Source organism: Grammomys surdaster, unplaced genomic scaffold (genome assembly GCF_004785775.1).
Source record: "Grammomys surdaster isolate TR1022 unplaced genomic scaffold, NIH_TR_1.0 194, whole genome shotgun sequence".
NCBI lineage: Eukaryota > Metazoa > Chordata > Mammalia > Rodentia > Muridae > Grammomys > Grammomys surdaster.
In genome coordinates this window covers 4125750-4143973 of record NW_021604639.1, presented here as the reverse complement: position 1 = coordinate 4143973, position 18224 = coordinate 4125750, and the positions used below count along the sequence as shown (strand labels likewise).

At 41.3% G+C, this 18224-nt stretch overlaps 1 protein-coding gene across 2 annotated transcripts in view; it reads right to left on the bottom strand.

Moving 5' to 3' along the window:
• Mtr (5-methyltetrahydrofolate-homocysteine methyltransferase) overlaps positions 1 to 18224 on the bottom strand; it is a 71985-nt gene that overhangs the window by 8754 nt on the left and 45007 nt on the right. For both annotated transcript variants that reach the window (XM_028769912.1, XM_028769913.1), the window contains exons 21-27: positions 16868 to 16975; positions 15860 to 15960; positions 9439 to 9506; positions 8843 to 8963; positions 4653 to 4734; positions 3399 to 3497; positions 2129 to 2204 (exon numbers count right to left, since the gene is read on the bottom strand). In XM_028769912.1, coding sequence (XP_028625745.1) covers positions 2129 to 2204; positions 3399 to 3497; positions 4653 to 4734; positions 8843 to 8963; positions 9439 to 9506; positions 15860 to 15960; positions 16868 to 16975 — 655 coding nt within the window. The remainder of the gene's footprint in view (positions 1 to 2128; positions 2205 to 3398; positions 3498 to 4652; positions 4735 to 8842; positions 8964 to 9438; positions 9507 to 15859; positions 15961 to 16867; positions 16976 to 18224) is intronic.

Here is an 18224-nt window from a genome sequence, read left to right as displayed (position 1 = left end):
ACACACACACACACACACACACACACACACACACACACAGAGTGTAGTGTAGGGGTATATACTGAAATGAAGTCCCAAACTCCAAACTGTGGCTACTCTGCAGGGACTGCCACTATGAATACCTGATTTTTAAAAAGGAAGTCATAAGTTATTTCTTAGATTGGGTAACAGAAATAGAGGGGTGTTCAGAAATTGTCCTTTATATCCAAGTCTGAAACATATCATAACATACATGATCCTGGGCCTCTACAGGCAGACTGTGCTCCAGCCATTTCAGGACGCCAAGGACATAATGCCACATGGATACTGGGCCAGAGGCCAAGGTACCAGTGCTACTGCCAACTCTGAGTGCCCATGTCTCCCTGTGACTAGGGATCTGAGGACTAGCTGTTCCACTGTTAGCAGCTGCTCTGAAGAATACCAGCCTCTCAGGAAACAAGAGGAGAACGGAGGAGCTCTTAACTGAAATCTCTGCCTTCCTGCACCGCAGTGACTCTTCCCCATCTGTTCTGCCATCTTCCCATGACTCAGGACTGCCCTTCTTTTTAATCACCATCGTACAGCTTTGTTTATTAACAAAGTCTGTATAGTCCTCTTAGGAGAGAAAGTGAAGAGAGACCACTGGCATCCCAGACTAAAGAGGCCTTTAGTTAGAGGCAGGCAGTGGCCAGCAGCTGTGGAGTGCTGAGGGCAGGGCTTCATGCTCAAGCTTCATGCTCAGAATCCTCGGGTTGCCTTGGGCTCTATTTCCTAAGGCCTAGAGAGAAAGCACTCTTGTCTTATGGGTTTCACTTCCTACAGCTCCCTGAAGACAACTGGGATATCCTCAAGACATGGGAAGGTTATACCTTGGGACCCCGCATCCTTCAGGCAGTAGGGTAGATACACCCTGGTGATACATCCTATGGGGGTGAAAAAGGCAACCCAAGAAGCATCTCCAGCACACCAGGCATCACAGCCCTCCTCAGAATCACTTCCAGAAAAATATTATTTTTGATCCACAACTTGCCCTGATGTCTCTAGACCAATTTTTAGAGTAAAAGATAAACAGTGAATAAAGAACTACAGCATGGACTCTGCTGTAGTGATTTCTAGTTCTTCAAAAGTTTTTACATTAGTTTCCAATTTTACCCTTTCAACATTTCCATAAAGTAATCTCCCTCTACATCAGAGCTTGTCAAATGTAGAAGAGACACTCAAGGTCACACAGTGACTCAGAGCCAGGAGCCAAGTAGGGATAAGCACTCGGGCCTCCAGCTCCCAATCTGGCACTCTCTCCACTAAACCACACTGAACGCAGCAGGAATGAAATTAGAACTGAGCACACCTACATTTCCAATTTCATCTCTCAACTCTGCTGAGCATGTGTAGAACACAGATGTCATGTGCACTGAAAGCTGATTTCAGACATTACCCTGAAAATACGGATTCCGTAACAGAACTCCCTTCCACCCTGTCTTGGTTTTGCATTTGTATCTCATGTCTCTCTGAGCCTGTCAAAACATCTTACGCATATTATTCCCTTGTGAACACCTATGTGAGGTAAGAGAAGTAGCTAGAAATAAAATGGGAAGAAACCACATAACAGAAATTAAAAGGGAAGCAATCCTGTTCTGTCTCTGGAAGTTCCAGAGACAGAACAAGAAAGTGAAAAGGGATCCAGCTTTGCTGTGGAGTTTTTCAAGACGTGTAAGTGCAAAGCTATTTTATATTTCAGACATTTCAAGTCAATCTTTTGCTTGTATGCAACTCAGGTCAGTTGAGGAGGCCCACTCAAGCAATGCACAGGCTACAGAAGATAAACCCAATACTAGAATCCTGACAATCATTCTAGTTACTATCTGAAATTCCAGTTTCTTCAGTTAAAATGGACACAATAACCATGCTTGTTACAGTCATCCAAAGGACTTAGTAAGCTATAGTGAATCCATCTCCCAACAGTGTGCGGCACTCAGTAGGTCTTCCTATCTTCTTTCTTTCCCATCAGTAGTGTGGCTCATATTACACACAACTGAGAATTTCTCGTTGCAGGTTCCTTTGTAGTATCCTTTGTAGTAAAGCACTGCTGTAACACATCCTAGACACTGTCAGTTAGCACACGTAGCTGTGTCCAGCAGCAGCCACAGACCTGGGTGAGGTTCAGACAGCCAATCAATGTGGAAACCATGTTTTCTGGCTTGACTTAGGGATAAGTATTTTCTCTCCTGTTTAAAAAAAAATAGTTATTTAGTCATAATCTCTAAGCTTTTCTATCTCTGCAATGAAAACATAACCAAGAAAGCTGATAAAGAAGCTTTTGCAAACAAGACAAATACCCAAATGAACAAAACCAAACCCTTTCAAAGGAAAATCTCTGTCCTTTCCCATCCACTATGGCTTCACACTGCCACTTGAATAGAAGACAGTAAATAGTGACACATGTTTACTAGCTTCACATTGTGGTTCTAAGTCTGACCATGCAGCCCAGACCAGTTCTTTCAGGATACAAGCGGTCTTGGAGGTAGCAGCCCCACCATAACTTCCCTGAGGACCAGACCAGGGTAAACCCAAGGAACTGTCTTCTGTAGGCAAATGAAAGGAGAGTGGGAAGAAGGCATCAGCAGCATGGGGGCTGCTGTTTATTCTCTCATTTACATTCCTAGCGACTCTCCTAATGCCCCACACAAAGAGGTAAGGCAGACCACTGACTTCACGAGGGTAATTACTGAGTTCCTGGAGCCTAAACGGGACCATTCCTGGCACATTATTCTGAATGGCAGCAAAGTCTGGACCAGTTAGGAGAGGAGAGGTTTGTGAGTGCCTGGTTAATGCTCTATTTTCTTCCATTTTCCCCTCAAGAATAAGTCTGAGAGTACCATTTTTGGAATGATCTAGCTCATATTTTTGGGATGTCAATAAGCTCATGCTTTACTATTTCTCATAGGCCTGGTGTCTGGCATAGAGTCAGATGTCTAGCACCTACTGAGGACCCAGAATGTTTGTGGCTCAATACAGAAAAAAGAATTCTCAAGTGTTTTGAGACATGGTCTTGGTATGTAGCCCAGGCTGGCTTCAAACTCATGATCCTCTTGCCCCTATCTAAATGCTGGGATCACTGTTATCCAGTCTGCATGATGTTCCCAGAGTCTTCCAAATTCCCAGGTCCTTCAATAGATTTCTTCTTCAAAAATCTCTGTTGTTGTCAAATAAGTAAGTAGGTTCATACCCTACTTAAAATTCATTAGAACAACCAAAAACAAAAACAACAAACCCAATCAGGAATTTAGATACCAAAGAACTCATATCTGAACTAGGAAATAGACTTCTCTCAAAGGACTTTTCAAAACAGTCAATAAAGTCCATGAAAAACCATGGAGCACTGTGATCTGAAATGAGCAAGACCTGCTTTTATCACTTACTTTGAGAGACTCATAGTGATCCTGTCTAATATCTTCATACTCTTCCAGTATTTCTTCAAAGTAGTCATCTTTCAGATTTTCATCTAACAGCTGAGAACACTGAAATGCAAGATAAAGTTCAACAACCATGAGGCAACAAAGGAAGGTAAACACCACTGAGGTCAGGGAGGAGGGTCAGCAGACAAAGATGCTTGCTGCCAGGGTTGACCTCTCTAATCCCTAGGACCCATGGTAGAAAAGAACTAGTTCCTACAAGTTGTCTCTGACTTCCATACACACCATGACACTGCACTGCCACGACCACTCCCATCCCCCCACCCCATCCCCCAGAGAAACCTCGGGGTACACTCAACTCAGTATAATAGTGATTACTGTACAAACTCCATATAAATATAATATATACTCCATATAATAAATGCACAGATCTAAAATTTTTCCTTTCAGAAGATAGCTCAGAAACTGTGGTCACTGTTATCCAGTCTGCATGATGTTCCTAGAGCCTTCCAAATTACCAGGTCCTTCAGTAGATTTCTTCTTCAAAATCTCTGTTGTTGTCAAATCATGCTCTTTCACTGAAAACTACAAATGTGATTAAGGACAGAAGGGGCTGCTTAGCTCTTTTCTATCTTACACTGAGTTTCTAGGTGAATAACTTGGAACCTGAAGGACCATGTGCTCTCTCAGATGTCTCCCAGCTGTTGTAGCCTATTTAGCAAACACATGAGAATGACAATCAGGATTTACTAGAAGACAAGGGAAAGACACCTGGGCAAGGTTTTTGTTAAGTTCATCAAGAAACTACTTATTACTCTGGGTTTTAAACATCTGGTGACTGTTCTGATTTCTGGCTAAGTCAGCTGGCCTTATCAATTTCTTATAACCAAGACAAGGTCATTTTAAAAATCCTACATTCCAGTTAATTCTAGCAATAGTCAGAGAAATCTTCTCATATTTGTAGACTAAAGGCATCTGTGAACCTGGTCAGATGTTCAAGAGCAAGGCATGGTGGTGCCATCTTTCAGCTTCTGCTCACTTCTGTCAGCATGCCTGAAAGCACAAGATGTGCTAGCAGGGCTTACTTCCATCAGGGCAGACACTGCAGTGGCACCCCATCAACCCGAGCCTGCTCCTTCCCATTTCTTTAGTAAAACTGGCCAACACAAAATGGATCTTGGGTGATAGCTTGGCTCTTAATGCTTTCCTTGTTCTCTCTTTACAGCACATTTAAAATAAAAGGAAGGCTCCCACACTCACCACCACCACACTCTTGGATGCATCTAGGACGTGGATTACAGGCGCACTGTATCGTGGTGCTATTTTAACTGCTGTGTGGGTTCTGAAAATAAGGGTCAAGAAGAAAAGCATATCCATCAGAGCTGACAGTTCCTTGCTCACACTACTTGTGCTCAGCACCATTAGAGATAATATGTTTCTACAGTATTTTCAAGAGAGACTTCAAGGTACTTACTTACAAGCAACTTCAAATTTCCCTTATAAACTAAGAATGACTTTTCCCATCCTGAGATGGAAAAATGGGGTGAAATGATATGAACTGATAGGCCTAGGTTCCAAGGGAGTCTGACAAAATGAGAAAGGTTTGTTCATAGTTATCTGCCAGGCCTGCTTGAGCAAAGGGAGGAAACAGTCCCTGGCAGTCACACCCTACTGTCATCAAGGTCAAGGTTCTTCCTCCAAATGAGCTGGGACACCAGCCAGCACCCTGGGGAAGCAGGAACCAGGCAGAAGACACAGGACACAGATCTGACTGCGGCCTCCTCTTTGAAAGAGACAGCTATACCATTGGCCTCAACCTTACCTTCTAATTGTAAAAAAAAAAAAAAAAAAAAAACTCTAGACCTGAAATTCAACAAAAAAATAAAACAGAAAGAGGCAGGGATATAGCTGAGCAGTATAACTCTTGCTACAACGTAGGAAGCCCTAGGTTCAATCAATCCCAAGTAACACAAAAGTGAACCAATTAATTAAAGCACAGAAGTAACACAATATTTCATACTTACATTTGCTCAGCCCCAAGTTTCTACTGCCAAATTTTAACATATAGCTACTAGGAAGAACAACTTTTAATTTTTAAATATCATATTAAACATGTTAAAACATATGATCCTGAGTGTTTGGTGCTTAGAGCAATAGCGTAAGCTATATATTGACAATTTCATTTAAAAAATATACAAAAGCAAGTGAGAACTGGAAACACACACAGCCTCCTCCAGTGAAGATGATGAAGATGGATGGCTCACAGAAGCCCACCAGGTGTTTCCTGCTGTTTCTTTCTCCCAATCAGGTATTTTCATATTATTTCCCTCAGCCAAAGTATATTATAATCTTTTTACTTCATATCATGGCCTAGTCTACAATTATAGTATTTTATGTAAATGATGCCTGGCTAGTGTCTTAACAAGTCTGGTGAGATGGCTCAGCCAGTAACTGTCCTTTCTGTACAACTCTGACAACCTAATTCAATCCCTGGAACCTTAAGGCACCTGCTGCTAAGCATGGAACATAAATTCAATCCTTTGGACCACAAAGAGAAACCGCTGTTCCCCAAGTTGTCTGACCTCTACATACACACCATGGCATAGGCGCACTCAAGAAAACTCCGCAAGGTTGTCCTCTGACTCCCTTCCCTCTCCCTCCCCCAACCCCACATTTAAAAAAAAAAAAGCAAGGAGAAGAAAATAAAGATGGAGAAATCAAAATGAAATCAGAAGTAAGAACAGCACCTAAAATTCTAAGCTTCCCTATGGAAAGCTTATGGTCAGTGTAAACAGGAAGACAAAACTTCTGAGCAATTAAACTAACTAACTAACTAACTCTCTCTCTCTCTCTCTTTCTCACTCCCTCCTTCCCTCCTCCCTCACTCAAAAAATTATCTATATAGTAGAGCAACGTGATTTTGTTAAATTTTCTTTTCTTTTTCTTTTTCTTTTTTTTTTTTTTGGTTTTTCAAGACAGGGTTTCTCTGTGTAGTCCTGGCTGTCCTGGAACTCACTCTGTAGAACAGAGTGGCCTCGAGCTCAGAAATCCACCTGCCTCTGCCTCCCAAGTGCTGGGATTAAAGGCATGTGCCACCACTGCCCAGTGTTAATTTTTCAATAAAAGAAAAAAAGTAATTGCAGAACCTACTTTGTAGTAATTGGCTATACATTAGTTAAACGACACCTGACTTTCAGAGTATACACCCCTGTGACGTTCTGCCCATAACAAGGCTAGATTTCCTTTTGCGATACCATATGACCCACACTGCAGATAGAGTAACAATTGGTTTTCTCTTCTATAAATATAGGTTTAAAAGGGATACTCCAAGTATATTCCCACCCATCTCTGACCTCTAACCTTCACTGGATGGTCATATCTTGTACTCAAATGTCTCAGAAGCACAGCTCTGGTTCCTGCTACTATTGGAAAAGTCATACCTTATCACCCTCAGAAATCTGTCTCCTGAAACCATATAAAACCTGAGCTGTCATCTGGCAAAAGGAAGAATTAGGCCCTGCTGAACCCTCAATTACCTAAGGAGAAGCAACCAGGGTCTCAGGAGAGTTTTATTTTTCTTTTGTTTGGTGGCTCTTATAATAAAAAGGAGCTCATAGCAAATATCTGATCTTAATGAAGCAAACTATGATATAAAAATATTTTAATCACGAATCCAAGGTCCCAGGTACACAATTCCTAATGTAGAGGTTTGTCATAGTCCATAATCACAACTTTTTAAAGTCTTTACTTTGACAACAATCCATAGATCTCTTGCCAGTTTCCATACTAAGCAAAAGACCAAGTTAATTTCATAAAGCCCAAGTTATTGACCAGGCCTGGTGGTCCAAACCAATCATCCAGCTACTTGGAAGTTGAGACAGAAGACTGCAAATTCAAGGCCAGCCTGGGCTAGAGTGAGTTCAAGACTAGGCAATTTAGTGAGACCCTGTCTCAAAGTAAAAAAGAAAAGATTTGAAGTAAAGAGTGGGCTGGGGACATAGTGCAGCCAGTGAGAGAGATCTTGCCTAGCAAGCACAAGGCCCTACATATAGGTTCCAGTACCAAAAGAAAACAAACTCAAATCCTCTTTATCAGTGTTCCATCAGATCCTGTAAGATAATTCTGCCACTATGCTAGTAAGTAAGCCCCTGGTGGGAAAGAACGCCAGTTTTCTAACATCAGCAACAATGGCTGAACTGTCAAGTCACTGCAGCATGAAAACTATCAATGGGTAAAAATGTAAACATTCTGCTACTTGTGGAAACTCTCCATTCACATGGCAAATAATATGATGGCTAATTCTGTGTGTGAGCTGGGATATAGCACACTACGTGGTTTGATACTGCATGCAGTCTAAATGTTACTCTGAGGGTATTTTTTTAGATGTAATAAACACTTAAATCTGTAGAGTCAGTAGATTATCCTCTATAATGTGATTAACCTCAGCAATCAGAACTTGAGAAAAAGATTAAGCAGTCTCATGAACTCCTATCTCTTGTACAAAGAACTGCTGCCTGAAGACTGTCCTCAGACTTGGGACACCAACAGCAGCCCTTGCCTGATACTCCAGCCCACAGATTCCAGATCTTCCAGCCCCATAATCACACAAACCAATTCCTAAAAATAAATCTCTGACTCTCTGAGGAGTTCTAGAATCTTATGACCAGACTAGAATTTCATTTTTACATACACACACACACACACACACACACACACACACACACACACACACACACACAAATCCCAAACAAACTTCGGAACCACCCAGTTCAACTGGGACCACCCTGCCAACCATCAAGTATCTGTGATGTAAGAAATGATACAAAAGCCTTGCATGTTTCACCATGACCATGATCCCAGGAAGAGCTTCAGTTAGACACTGCCTATATATATGAGTCAGTGTGAGCATTCTCCTCCTTATAGCTTTTATCCTAAGGTTCCCCCAAGTCTTCCTCTCAGGAACAACTCCTCCACCTGACTTCTTCATTTTCATTAGTCTATCTCCAAAGGTTTAAGCATCTTCAATGGAACTTATAATTACTTAGCCAGACTCCTGCTTAGAGTAGGCAGAAGTGCAAGCACCAGCTTTCTGGAAATCAACAAAACAAAAGAACACTGCCTTTTGCTATTGAGTGTGAGTTCAGGAAGGTTCAGAGTACACTATAATTCTTAGGAGCTGCCTGTAAGATGAGAGGATTAAAGAAAAGTCAAGAATGACAGAAGACAGAACCCAAAACACGGCAAGGGGAGAGAATCACAAAGGAGTTTCCCAGTTTGCAGAAGGCTCCAGAAGCCTTCTGACACTTCCCCAAAGAAAGAATGGGAAGTTTGTGCAACAAGGAGACAGAATGCTAAGCAAAGGGAGAACAACAACAAACTTCACCACTGTCTTAAAACACTGGCATGTGAGAGAACTTAAAGTGAGCATGAGGCTGTTCGTGCTGACTTACCTTGAAGTGGTTGCTCCTCCTATCAACAGTGGGATCTTTATGGCCAACCTCTCCATTTCCTTGGCAACAAAAATCATTTCATCCAAGGATGGAGTGATGAGTCCTGACAAGCCAATTATATCTATTGTCAAAAGAGAAAGAAACATTGGCCAGTGAGAATGAAAAAGAGAGAAAATGAAGTAAGACGCTTTTTAAAATGTTGTGCTGAAGATCAAAAACTCTACCATGTCAATTTCTAATTCGAAGAATTTACCATTTGCTTTGGTTAGCAAAGTGTAACTTAAATTTGTAGTGACATTATTTGTAACGCATTTAGAAAGCCACACAATAAAAATCATCTCTAGTTCATAATTATCTCAGGCTTGACCATAAAAACAACTATACAACTGTTTCCTCTAAGAAGCCAGCCCACTCCACAACTAGAACTAAGAGGAAGCCCACAGACACCCACACACCTCCTTCAAGCCCCAACAGCCTGCACTGGAGCCTGCTGCTCAATGTTCCCTCAGACTCTGCAAGGGCCAGGCTTTCCCATTCCCCAGTACAGACTCTCAGAATAATGCTGAATGCTATGCCCAGAGGACTGTGGACAGTACCTGCTTTGTGGTCCAGAGCAGCTTGTAGAATCTTATCACAGGGAGTCATGACTCCTAAATCAATAACTCTGAGGCAAGAAATGAGATGTGAGAAAATAAACATAAGACAAAGCTGAACTAAACATTTTAACTTCAGCCACCAAATGGTGCTCTCCTATAAACTGAAACCACGTTATCAAAGGTCATCCATAGTAGTCTTTTTAAAGGGAGAATAATATTCTATTGTATAAATATACTACATACTACAGCTTAGATTTGAACTCTCCTTCCAAAGGCCAGTGTTCTGAAAGCTTGTTTTCCAGGATGGCATTTTTATGTACTGTTATACTTATGCTTTAAAGCAGGACCCCCCTCTTTTTCACAGGTATTATGAGGCTTTTACCTGACATTTCTCATTATGATGTGGTGTTGCCACAGGACCAAAAACAACAGAGCCAACAAGGGGCTGAAATTTCTAAAATTATAAGCTGAAAGAAATCTTTCTTACAGTGACAGAGAGTTGATGGACCCACTGCATTTGTCCACCTATGGACAGACCCCTGGGTGGTTTTGACTATGTTGTGACTGCTGAGTGTACTTTAAACCCTCACCTTAATTCTGTGTCACAAGTACTACTCACAAATATTCCTCCAGACCCATTTTAAGGAAAAAAGGGATTGGATACGCAAGGTCCCTTCACTCAGTTAGCTGGCAATAGAGTTGGGAAATATATCAGAAACTAACACAAAATCCACTACCATATCTATTCAGGTCAAAAACTGTGCTGGTGGGAGCCAGTAGGGAGGACGAATGGGAAGAAGTTCGTCCCTGCACATGCAGAGCAGCTGCTGGGCAGAACTAGTACTTAAGGCAAAGGAAGGAAGAGAAAGTGACTCAGAAACATCATCAAGAGAGGTCAGCAAGGTTCAAATAGAAAGACAATTCTGAGTGAGCACACAAGAGCAAACACTGAGACAAAACAGGGAACAGAGTCTAGAGAAATGGTTCAACAGTCAAAAAGCCCTTGCTACTCTTGGAGTGGATCATAGTTCAAATCCCAGCACCATAATGTGACTCAAAACCCCTGTAACTTCAGCTCCAAGGTGGGAAGCGGCTTGCTTATCATTCTTATTGCATGCCGTCTTATACGAACGGATTTGTATCTTGTTCCCATATTCCTTTTTACAAGAAATTTGTTTTGTTTTTGAATTAACCAACACTATGGAACCCTTGACAAAAAGTGAGACAATTTCAAGTTGACAGAAAGTACACTGGACTCTGTTAGTATTAACCCTAGCAAACAGATGTCCTCTTGGGTTACTTTTATTTTTTAACATACTGAAGAAAACCTAGTAACTAAAGATCTTTTGTTTAAGATGACTAAGTATACACTGTTGAATATAAAACTAAGCAAAAGAGCAAATAGCTTTTAAGTCAAGACAAACAACGTATACACCTCAAAGCTGATCCTTTACGACACTATATTACGGTTCTGACATTTTTGTTGTGAGCCTAGCCTTTAATGGCTGAACCATCTCTCCAGTCCTATATATGTTATTAAATGTGATTAAAAAATCATCAGAACAATGACAATTATCTTGCTCTCACTATTCTCTCCTGCTTGAGCTTACTGTTTTCAGGTACAACTTAGATGCATGAGAACAATCAAGGTGATAGCTGTAGATAAACAGAAACAGGAAAGAAGGTTGTGGGGAAAGGACAGAGACTACACACTATACTCCAAAGCAGCAGAGGGGCTTCTCCAAACTCAGGGTCAAGGGCCACTATCACACAATGGAACCCACACTTTTCAACTGAGCCCAATTAAAAATTGGCCTGAATTTCTCAGAGATTGTGATTTCACTGACAGAATAGTATCCTGGCAGCCCTCAGATAACACCCTTAAAAAAAAAGTCTTTGTAAACCAGGGTAAGGACTATGAGCTATTCTGATAAAAAGAAGTCTGTGCAGGGGTTAAATGGAAGGGTAAGATTCACTCCGGTCAAACACATTCACTATGGAACCAGAAAAGTTCAAAGAAAATGCAGAGACTGGCTAGGCTGCTACACAAACCCAGACATCAAACAGCAGTGATCTGGCCTGTAGAGAAGCAGTACCGTGATGAGCTGGTCATACCCTATAAACACTGTAAGAAGAACAACACCCAGGGCTTTGTAAGAGTGTTTTGAAACAGGGGTGAGTTGCGGAAATGGTCTTAAGATGATGGAAACTAATTCTATTTTCAAAATTTTAGTTTGCAATTTCAAAATAAATGGGGCCCTTTAAGCACTTTCATGAGCATGTTTGGCTGAAGCCTAGGAAGAGAGATCCACATGAAGACACTGGGGTCTTACCAATGGCAGATCATACAGAGTCAAGACATTGGATAGATGATATGGTTGGTATGCCTAACTACTGGGGAATTCCTGTACCTGTAGCACTAATGCTACCAGACAACTCCCTAGAAACGCAGGACTTGAAACCTTTTCTTCTCCAGACGTAAGTCTCAAGGTGTCCAATGAGAAGGGTCAGGAAAGGCTAAGAAGCATCATTCTAAATAGAAGAAAAGCCCAAGGGCCAAGCCTGGAGGGATTCCTGTGTTTGAGGATGCTCAGAAAAGAAAGAACCAAAAGGAGGGTGACAAGTAGTGGTCGGTGAGAGAGAGTGGGGACAGTGAGCAAGGGCACTGGGAAGCAACGTCAACCTGCAACTTTTTAACCTGCTATCAATAAGCCTTGCTGGGAAATGACTGACATATTTATAATTTCCTACACACAGTAAGTTAGGGCCTCATAAAGGCAGACACTTTTTGAGTACCAATCTAGCACCAAGGCTGCCCCACAGCATCTTCAAGGGCACACAGATGAATTTTGTGGCATACTTGCGAAACAGAAGCTCTGAGAGAGTCCTGCATGACAAGTGGTACAGTTGAAGTATTTCCAGTGTGGCACAGAGACCATTAAAACCAAACAACAACTAGAAGCATCTCAGGAGACACTAGAGTTACATTATGGGGAAAAAAAAAATAGGATTATCAGCTAGATGTAAGGAAGAAAAACCAAGGCAGATCCTAACTCATGATGATTAAGGGCCATGACCATCTAAAATTCCACAAGTTTCCATACCCCTTCTCCCTCCCGCCATTCTCTCTCACTTCTCCTTGTTCCCTCCCATTTACCTGCATCCTTCTCTACCCTTCGCTCACTATAAGTGTTGAATACCCCTTGTCTCAAGTTCAAGGCTACCCTGGTCTACTCAGTAAGACCTTATGTGGAAAAAAGAAATTGAAGAGGAGGGAAGAAAGTGATGAAAGTATACTTTTACAATGTTCTTCCTAAGAGTTTAGAACAGAGCTTTAAGAGCCGTATGGCGGCTCCCTGGGGAAAGGTACTAGCCACCACGTCTGACAGCCTGAGCTGAATCCCTGGAACTTGAATGTTGGTCATAACTAGCTCCTGAGCAAGTTGTCACCTGACTTCTACAAGTCCTTGTGTATGTATACACATAAACATATTGTTTTAAAAGTGTAAAAAGAGAGACAGAGCTTTAGGTATGTACTGTATTGGTATTCAAATTCAGGAAAACATGCTACAAAGCATGAGTTACTGACGGTGTCCAGTGCTATTTTAAATTACAAAGGATTTAGAAAATAACTAGTTCTCCTTTTCAGAAGAAGTCACAGAGGAAAGTGAAACTGTGCACATACCCAAGACGACCTAAGCCTCCATCAGTGGATAAATAGTAAAGAAATCCAATATTCACATGGAATGAAATACTACTAGTCAGCCATAAAAAAAAAAAATGAACTCTATCATTTGCAGGAAAATAAATGGAGCTGGTGGTCATAATGTTAAGTAAAACAATCCAGACACAGAAAAATTATCTCTCTCAAGTGAAGAGACGTAGAGAGTTGACCCTGAAGTATGAGAAAGTTGAAGAGTAAGTAACAGGTGAACAGAGTGAGAAGGGGGAGAAAGAGCTGGATGCAGAAGGGAAGGAACGAGCGCTCATGCTCCACAGCAGTGCAGTCCTCTACCAACCTACTGTGCAGAGTCCTCCTCTTCAGTGAGGATACACAGCGACAGATGCTAGATCCGTGTCAGCATATATTGTATACATATGTTTTAATGTCATACTGAGCTTTATAAATATGTAACTTAGGAATATATATTCCTTGTTAAATAAAAATAGGAGAAAGAGGTGGGAAAGGGGGAAAGAAAGGGGTACAAATGATATCACTTCTAGACTGCTGCCCCTGCAATTCACACATCCTACCACTAGATGGAAGCATCCTACCAGTTCAGTACCAAGCTATGAGTCTTCCTCCTCCTCCTCTTCCTGCTCTTCCTCCACTTGAGGTTAAGTACAGCAGTACTCACAGGGCTTATTACTGTTGCTCCCCTTTTTCTCCTCCACTTCATCCTAAATCTGCATATTTGAAGTCAGAAGATCCATCCGAAATCTGGGGCATACCTTCTGGTAGCAGCCTACCCAAAAGGCACAGAAAAAGGAAGCTTTTGCCCTTTGCTTGCCCAGGCTGGCCTGGAACTCACTATGTTGATCCACCCACCACTGCATTAAGTGGGATTTAAACCTATGGGGTTAAATACATGCACCATCACATCTAGCTCATTTTTACTTTAATTCTTGAAAGTTCTTTTTTCAAAATATGACAAGTGAAAGGCCTTTATATTCCTCATAACACTATGAGGTACTGGGGAGAAACTAGATTAGCATTAGCTGCCCTTGATGTACAGAACTTTTCTCTGGTGATAGGCAGATTTTCTTATATAAGTAGTGTTAAATGGGGAAGGCACATAACTGTCTTTTCCATAGTTGAGAGAGTATATCTAAAATCAACTGCCATGCAATCAATTATCTGATCAAAAATACTTCTGAATATTCTAACATTTCTCCATGAAAAATTTGAATATTAATGAGTCAATACATTTAAAGTTGATGCAGGTCAAAATAATACTGCCAAGTAAGTGACCCCAAAGAAAAGAGGCTGGCATTTCATTTTAATGAATAGTATTCAGGTGGAGGAAACTGCAGTCCAGATTTTCAAGGCTAGGAAAGAATACTGTCTTCAAGACAAAGGCTGGAAAGAAAGGTAGAAAGACTGGTCATGGGAAAGCTGCCCTCCTGACACAACCAGCCTCCTTCTTCCTGAGTGGAATCTAATCAGTGTTCCAGACGGGTCAAGTGTTGAGGAGAGAGGCTGGGAAGGCTCACTGCTAGCTGACAGCCGCAAACAGAACACAAAAGCCATAGCACCACCAGGCTCCTTCACCAGGGAAAATACACAGTGGAAAGCAGCCATGACTCCAAAGGACTGCGGACAGGACACTGAGACAGGATAGGCATTAGTGACTTTCTCATTGAAACATATTGTGACTCAGGGAACATGTAAACTTAATAAAAAAACCATTAGCCTACCTGAAAATAATTTGTTATGAATATTTATTCATTGTTATCAATGGGGGGCTTTTACCTGCATATATCATTCCAAATACTACTACTTCATGACTGTGGTGGCTAACGTTGGTTGTCAACTTGACTACACTTGGCAGTATCTAAAACCCAAGCAGCTAGATATAGTTGTAAGAGATTTTTCTTGACTAGATCATTTGAGGTCAGAAGCTTTACCCTAAATCTGGCCATCCTTTCTTAGTGACAGCCCACATAGAAGGACATAGAAGAAGGAAGCGTTTGTTTTCTGTCAATGTCCCTCACTCTGCTTCTATAGGATTCCAAAGTGAACTGAAAACTAGCTGCTTTTTAGGACCTCCCTAGAACTCTGGCATCAGATTGTGACTTCTAAGACATCCAGTCTCACTGACTGAATAACTACTGGATCCTGGACTTTCTGTCAGGAAACCATCACTGTTGCACTTCTTGGACCAGGGCCTGTTAAGCCTCTTTAATAAACCCATTACTAATATACAGACATATATTAGCTTATTCTGCCAGTTCTGTCCCTTAGAGAACTCTAATATAATCACCAAGACACACAGAGGGCAGCGAGACTAGTAAAGACAGAGCCTTCCTAGAAAGCCCATGTTGCCAACTCTCCGAAGAACCCTGGTCTAAACCCTAGCAGTTTGCTGAGTGGAAAAGGGTACATGCCATCCATGAAAAGTCTGATGAACATTAAATACTATGTCCAATAGATTCTCAAGAAGGCTCCTGGCTACCTGACCTAGCTATTACTTCCCGTTCTCTATGTCTTTTAACAAACACATAAGAGGTACATAATTATGAACCTACCAAAAAAAAAAAAAAAAAAAAAAAGAAGCTGTGTTCATAGTTGTAGAACCAAAAAAACCAAAACACCCCACCACATCCATGGCCATACCTTACCCTAGCCCTTTCACCCAGTAAAACATTTACATTCCTCTTTTAATTATCAAGGAATTGAAGAAGTGAGATCTCGACTTACCTGAAATTATTACAGCCCAGCACCACACCAACTATGTTCTTGCCAATGTCATGCACATCACCTTTAACAGTGGCCAGCACGATGGTGCCTTGGTAAGGGTCCTGCAAAGTGAGGCAAGCAGCTGAGCATGTGTAAGGGGTCACCAGGGAAGACCATCTGGTTCTCAAGAGCCACACAAGTGTTGGCAGAGGAACAGATACCAGAACTACTTCAAAGGTACATTGGGGACCCAAGCAACACTCTCCACTTGAAGCTATGTGTCTCCTACAAGTTCAAAGGAGGCCTCCCTAGCACTTAGCACAGGAATTTCAACTGAGCTCATAGGGTCCAGCATCTGAAAGAGTCAGCAGCCATATACAGAAATACTCCTACAGCTAAAGGCCACATCTTTAACCTTGAAACTGCCAAGGTATATTGCTGAGAGTTGTAAGAGAGAGACAGAGAGGAGTTAGCCAACTGCAGATTATCTCAGATTTTAAAAGAGCTCAGTCCAGGGAATGTATAAGCATCTTTTAATTCTCTAGAACAGTTCTTTTGTACACTGACAGCAACAACAACAACAAAAACAAACAAACACACAAAAAGCAATGGGAAGAAAAGGTATGGTATGCATCATCTCATTCAGCCAACTGCAAATGTAGATTAAGAATTTAGAATTCTAGTGTCCAATGTTGTCTGAATTTCACAGGGCTCTAAATAAAGTCGAAAGGCTAACGGCTGCTTCTGGTGATGTAGCTAGCAAGGATGAATGGAATCTACAAGAGGTACAACACTTCAACCAAAGAGTATCTGGGGAAGGGCTTTCTAAAAGCAAACCTGCCACCTCCAAAACTGACTCAGCTGGGAAAAGTACCTGCTGTAAAAGACCTGAGTTCAATCCCTGAGCACACAAACAGGGGGAAGGAGAGCACCCCTGCAGAAAAGCTTTACTGATGAGGTTCCCAACCTCGGAGAAACAAGCCTTCCAGGCCGTTGTGAAAGGCTCCAGGCCTGGACTAAATGACTTGCCTCTTCTTCAACTGAACCATTAAGCACTCTGGCTTCTTCCCGTTCTTTTTCCATGAAAGGGATAAGGTGGCCAACAGCCTTCTTCATGACACGAGCTGACTTTATAACCTGGAAAAAAGCAGAGTTGGGCATCATTAGCAAACCATCACATAACTGCCAGTGTTGACCCATGAAGCTTCAGGACCACTTAAGATCTGATGTGACCTTCCCAGATTCCTATCGTGAGCAAGATAAGGATAAGGGGTAAGGATAAGGTAGGGAATGACAATAAATAAGGAACAGCAAGAGGAAAACCAAACGAAACCAAAGGTTATAATTTCTGTTTCTAAACTTTTGCTTTGTAGGTTGTCGTTTTTCTCCCTAATGTTCTTGTACTGTGTCTCTGAATTCTATGCAACTTTTAAGTTTCATGTTACAATATGACTCATCCCAGCATTCTATAAATCCTGAGGATTTTAACTCATTTAAAACTGAGGTTTATGAAGAAGCCCTTTGAGTTTTTTACATACTTCAGAGCCCCTAACCTAGATACTCATCAAGGATTTGCTAAAAGATAGTTTTAAGTACTTGCTGTAATAAAGAGTTCTGCCTTTACTTAAAACATACTATTTTAAAGTCCCACTATTTAAAAGAGTAACACATTTTCAAAATATGTATTCTTAAAGAAGATCACTGGCTTGTCAAGTCAAATATTAGTATTAACATCACATATATCTTAGGTGGGCACTAAGGTAAGATGTGGTATGGTGTCAATGGCCAGCTTTGACATCCAGGGGGTAAACTGAGGCAGTCAGTCAGTGGAGTACAGCGCTGAGAGCAGCTGACAGGCAGTCTGGATACTGATGGGGGTTGCTAAAAATGGCAGCCAGTGATTAGAGAAATTACTCAGTAGATTTTTCTCTGAGGGAACAAAGCTTAATTTACTAAGGCTGGCACTCCCTGTGGCCACTGAAAAACTCTGAACTCTTTTAATTCCTTGGGGCCAGCAAGAAAAAAAAGGAATGAGAGAAAACTCATACACACTGAGTAAATGAAGCAAAAGGCAGACTCCAATAACTTTATACATACATGCATACAGACAGACATATACATACAGGCTCCAAGCATTTCACACATACACATATGTAATATACACACACAACTGGTGGATGAAGCATCAACATACACAGCCACATAAGCTTTACAAATATATTTACATACAGATTTGGTGGATGGAACAACGCTCCAACATATTTTCACATAAACTTTACACATGTACTTATACATGTATACATACATACTTGGAGGGTGAAAGGAACAAAGTTCCAAAAAGTTTATTCTTTCTCTCATGGCTTATATATCCCAGCAAAATCTTTCA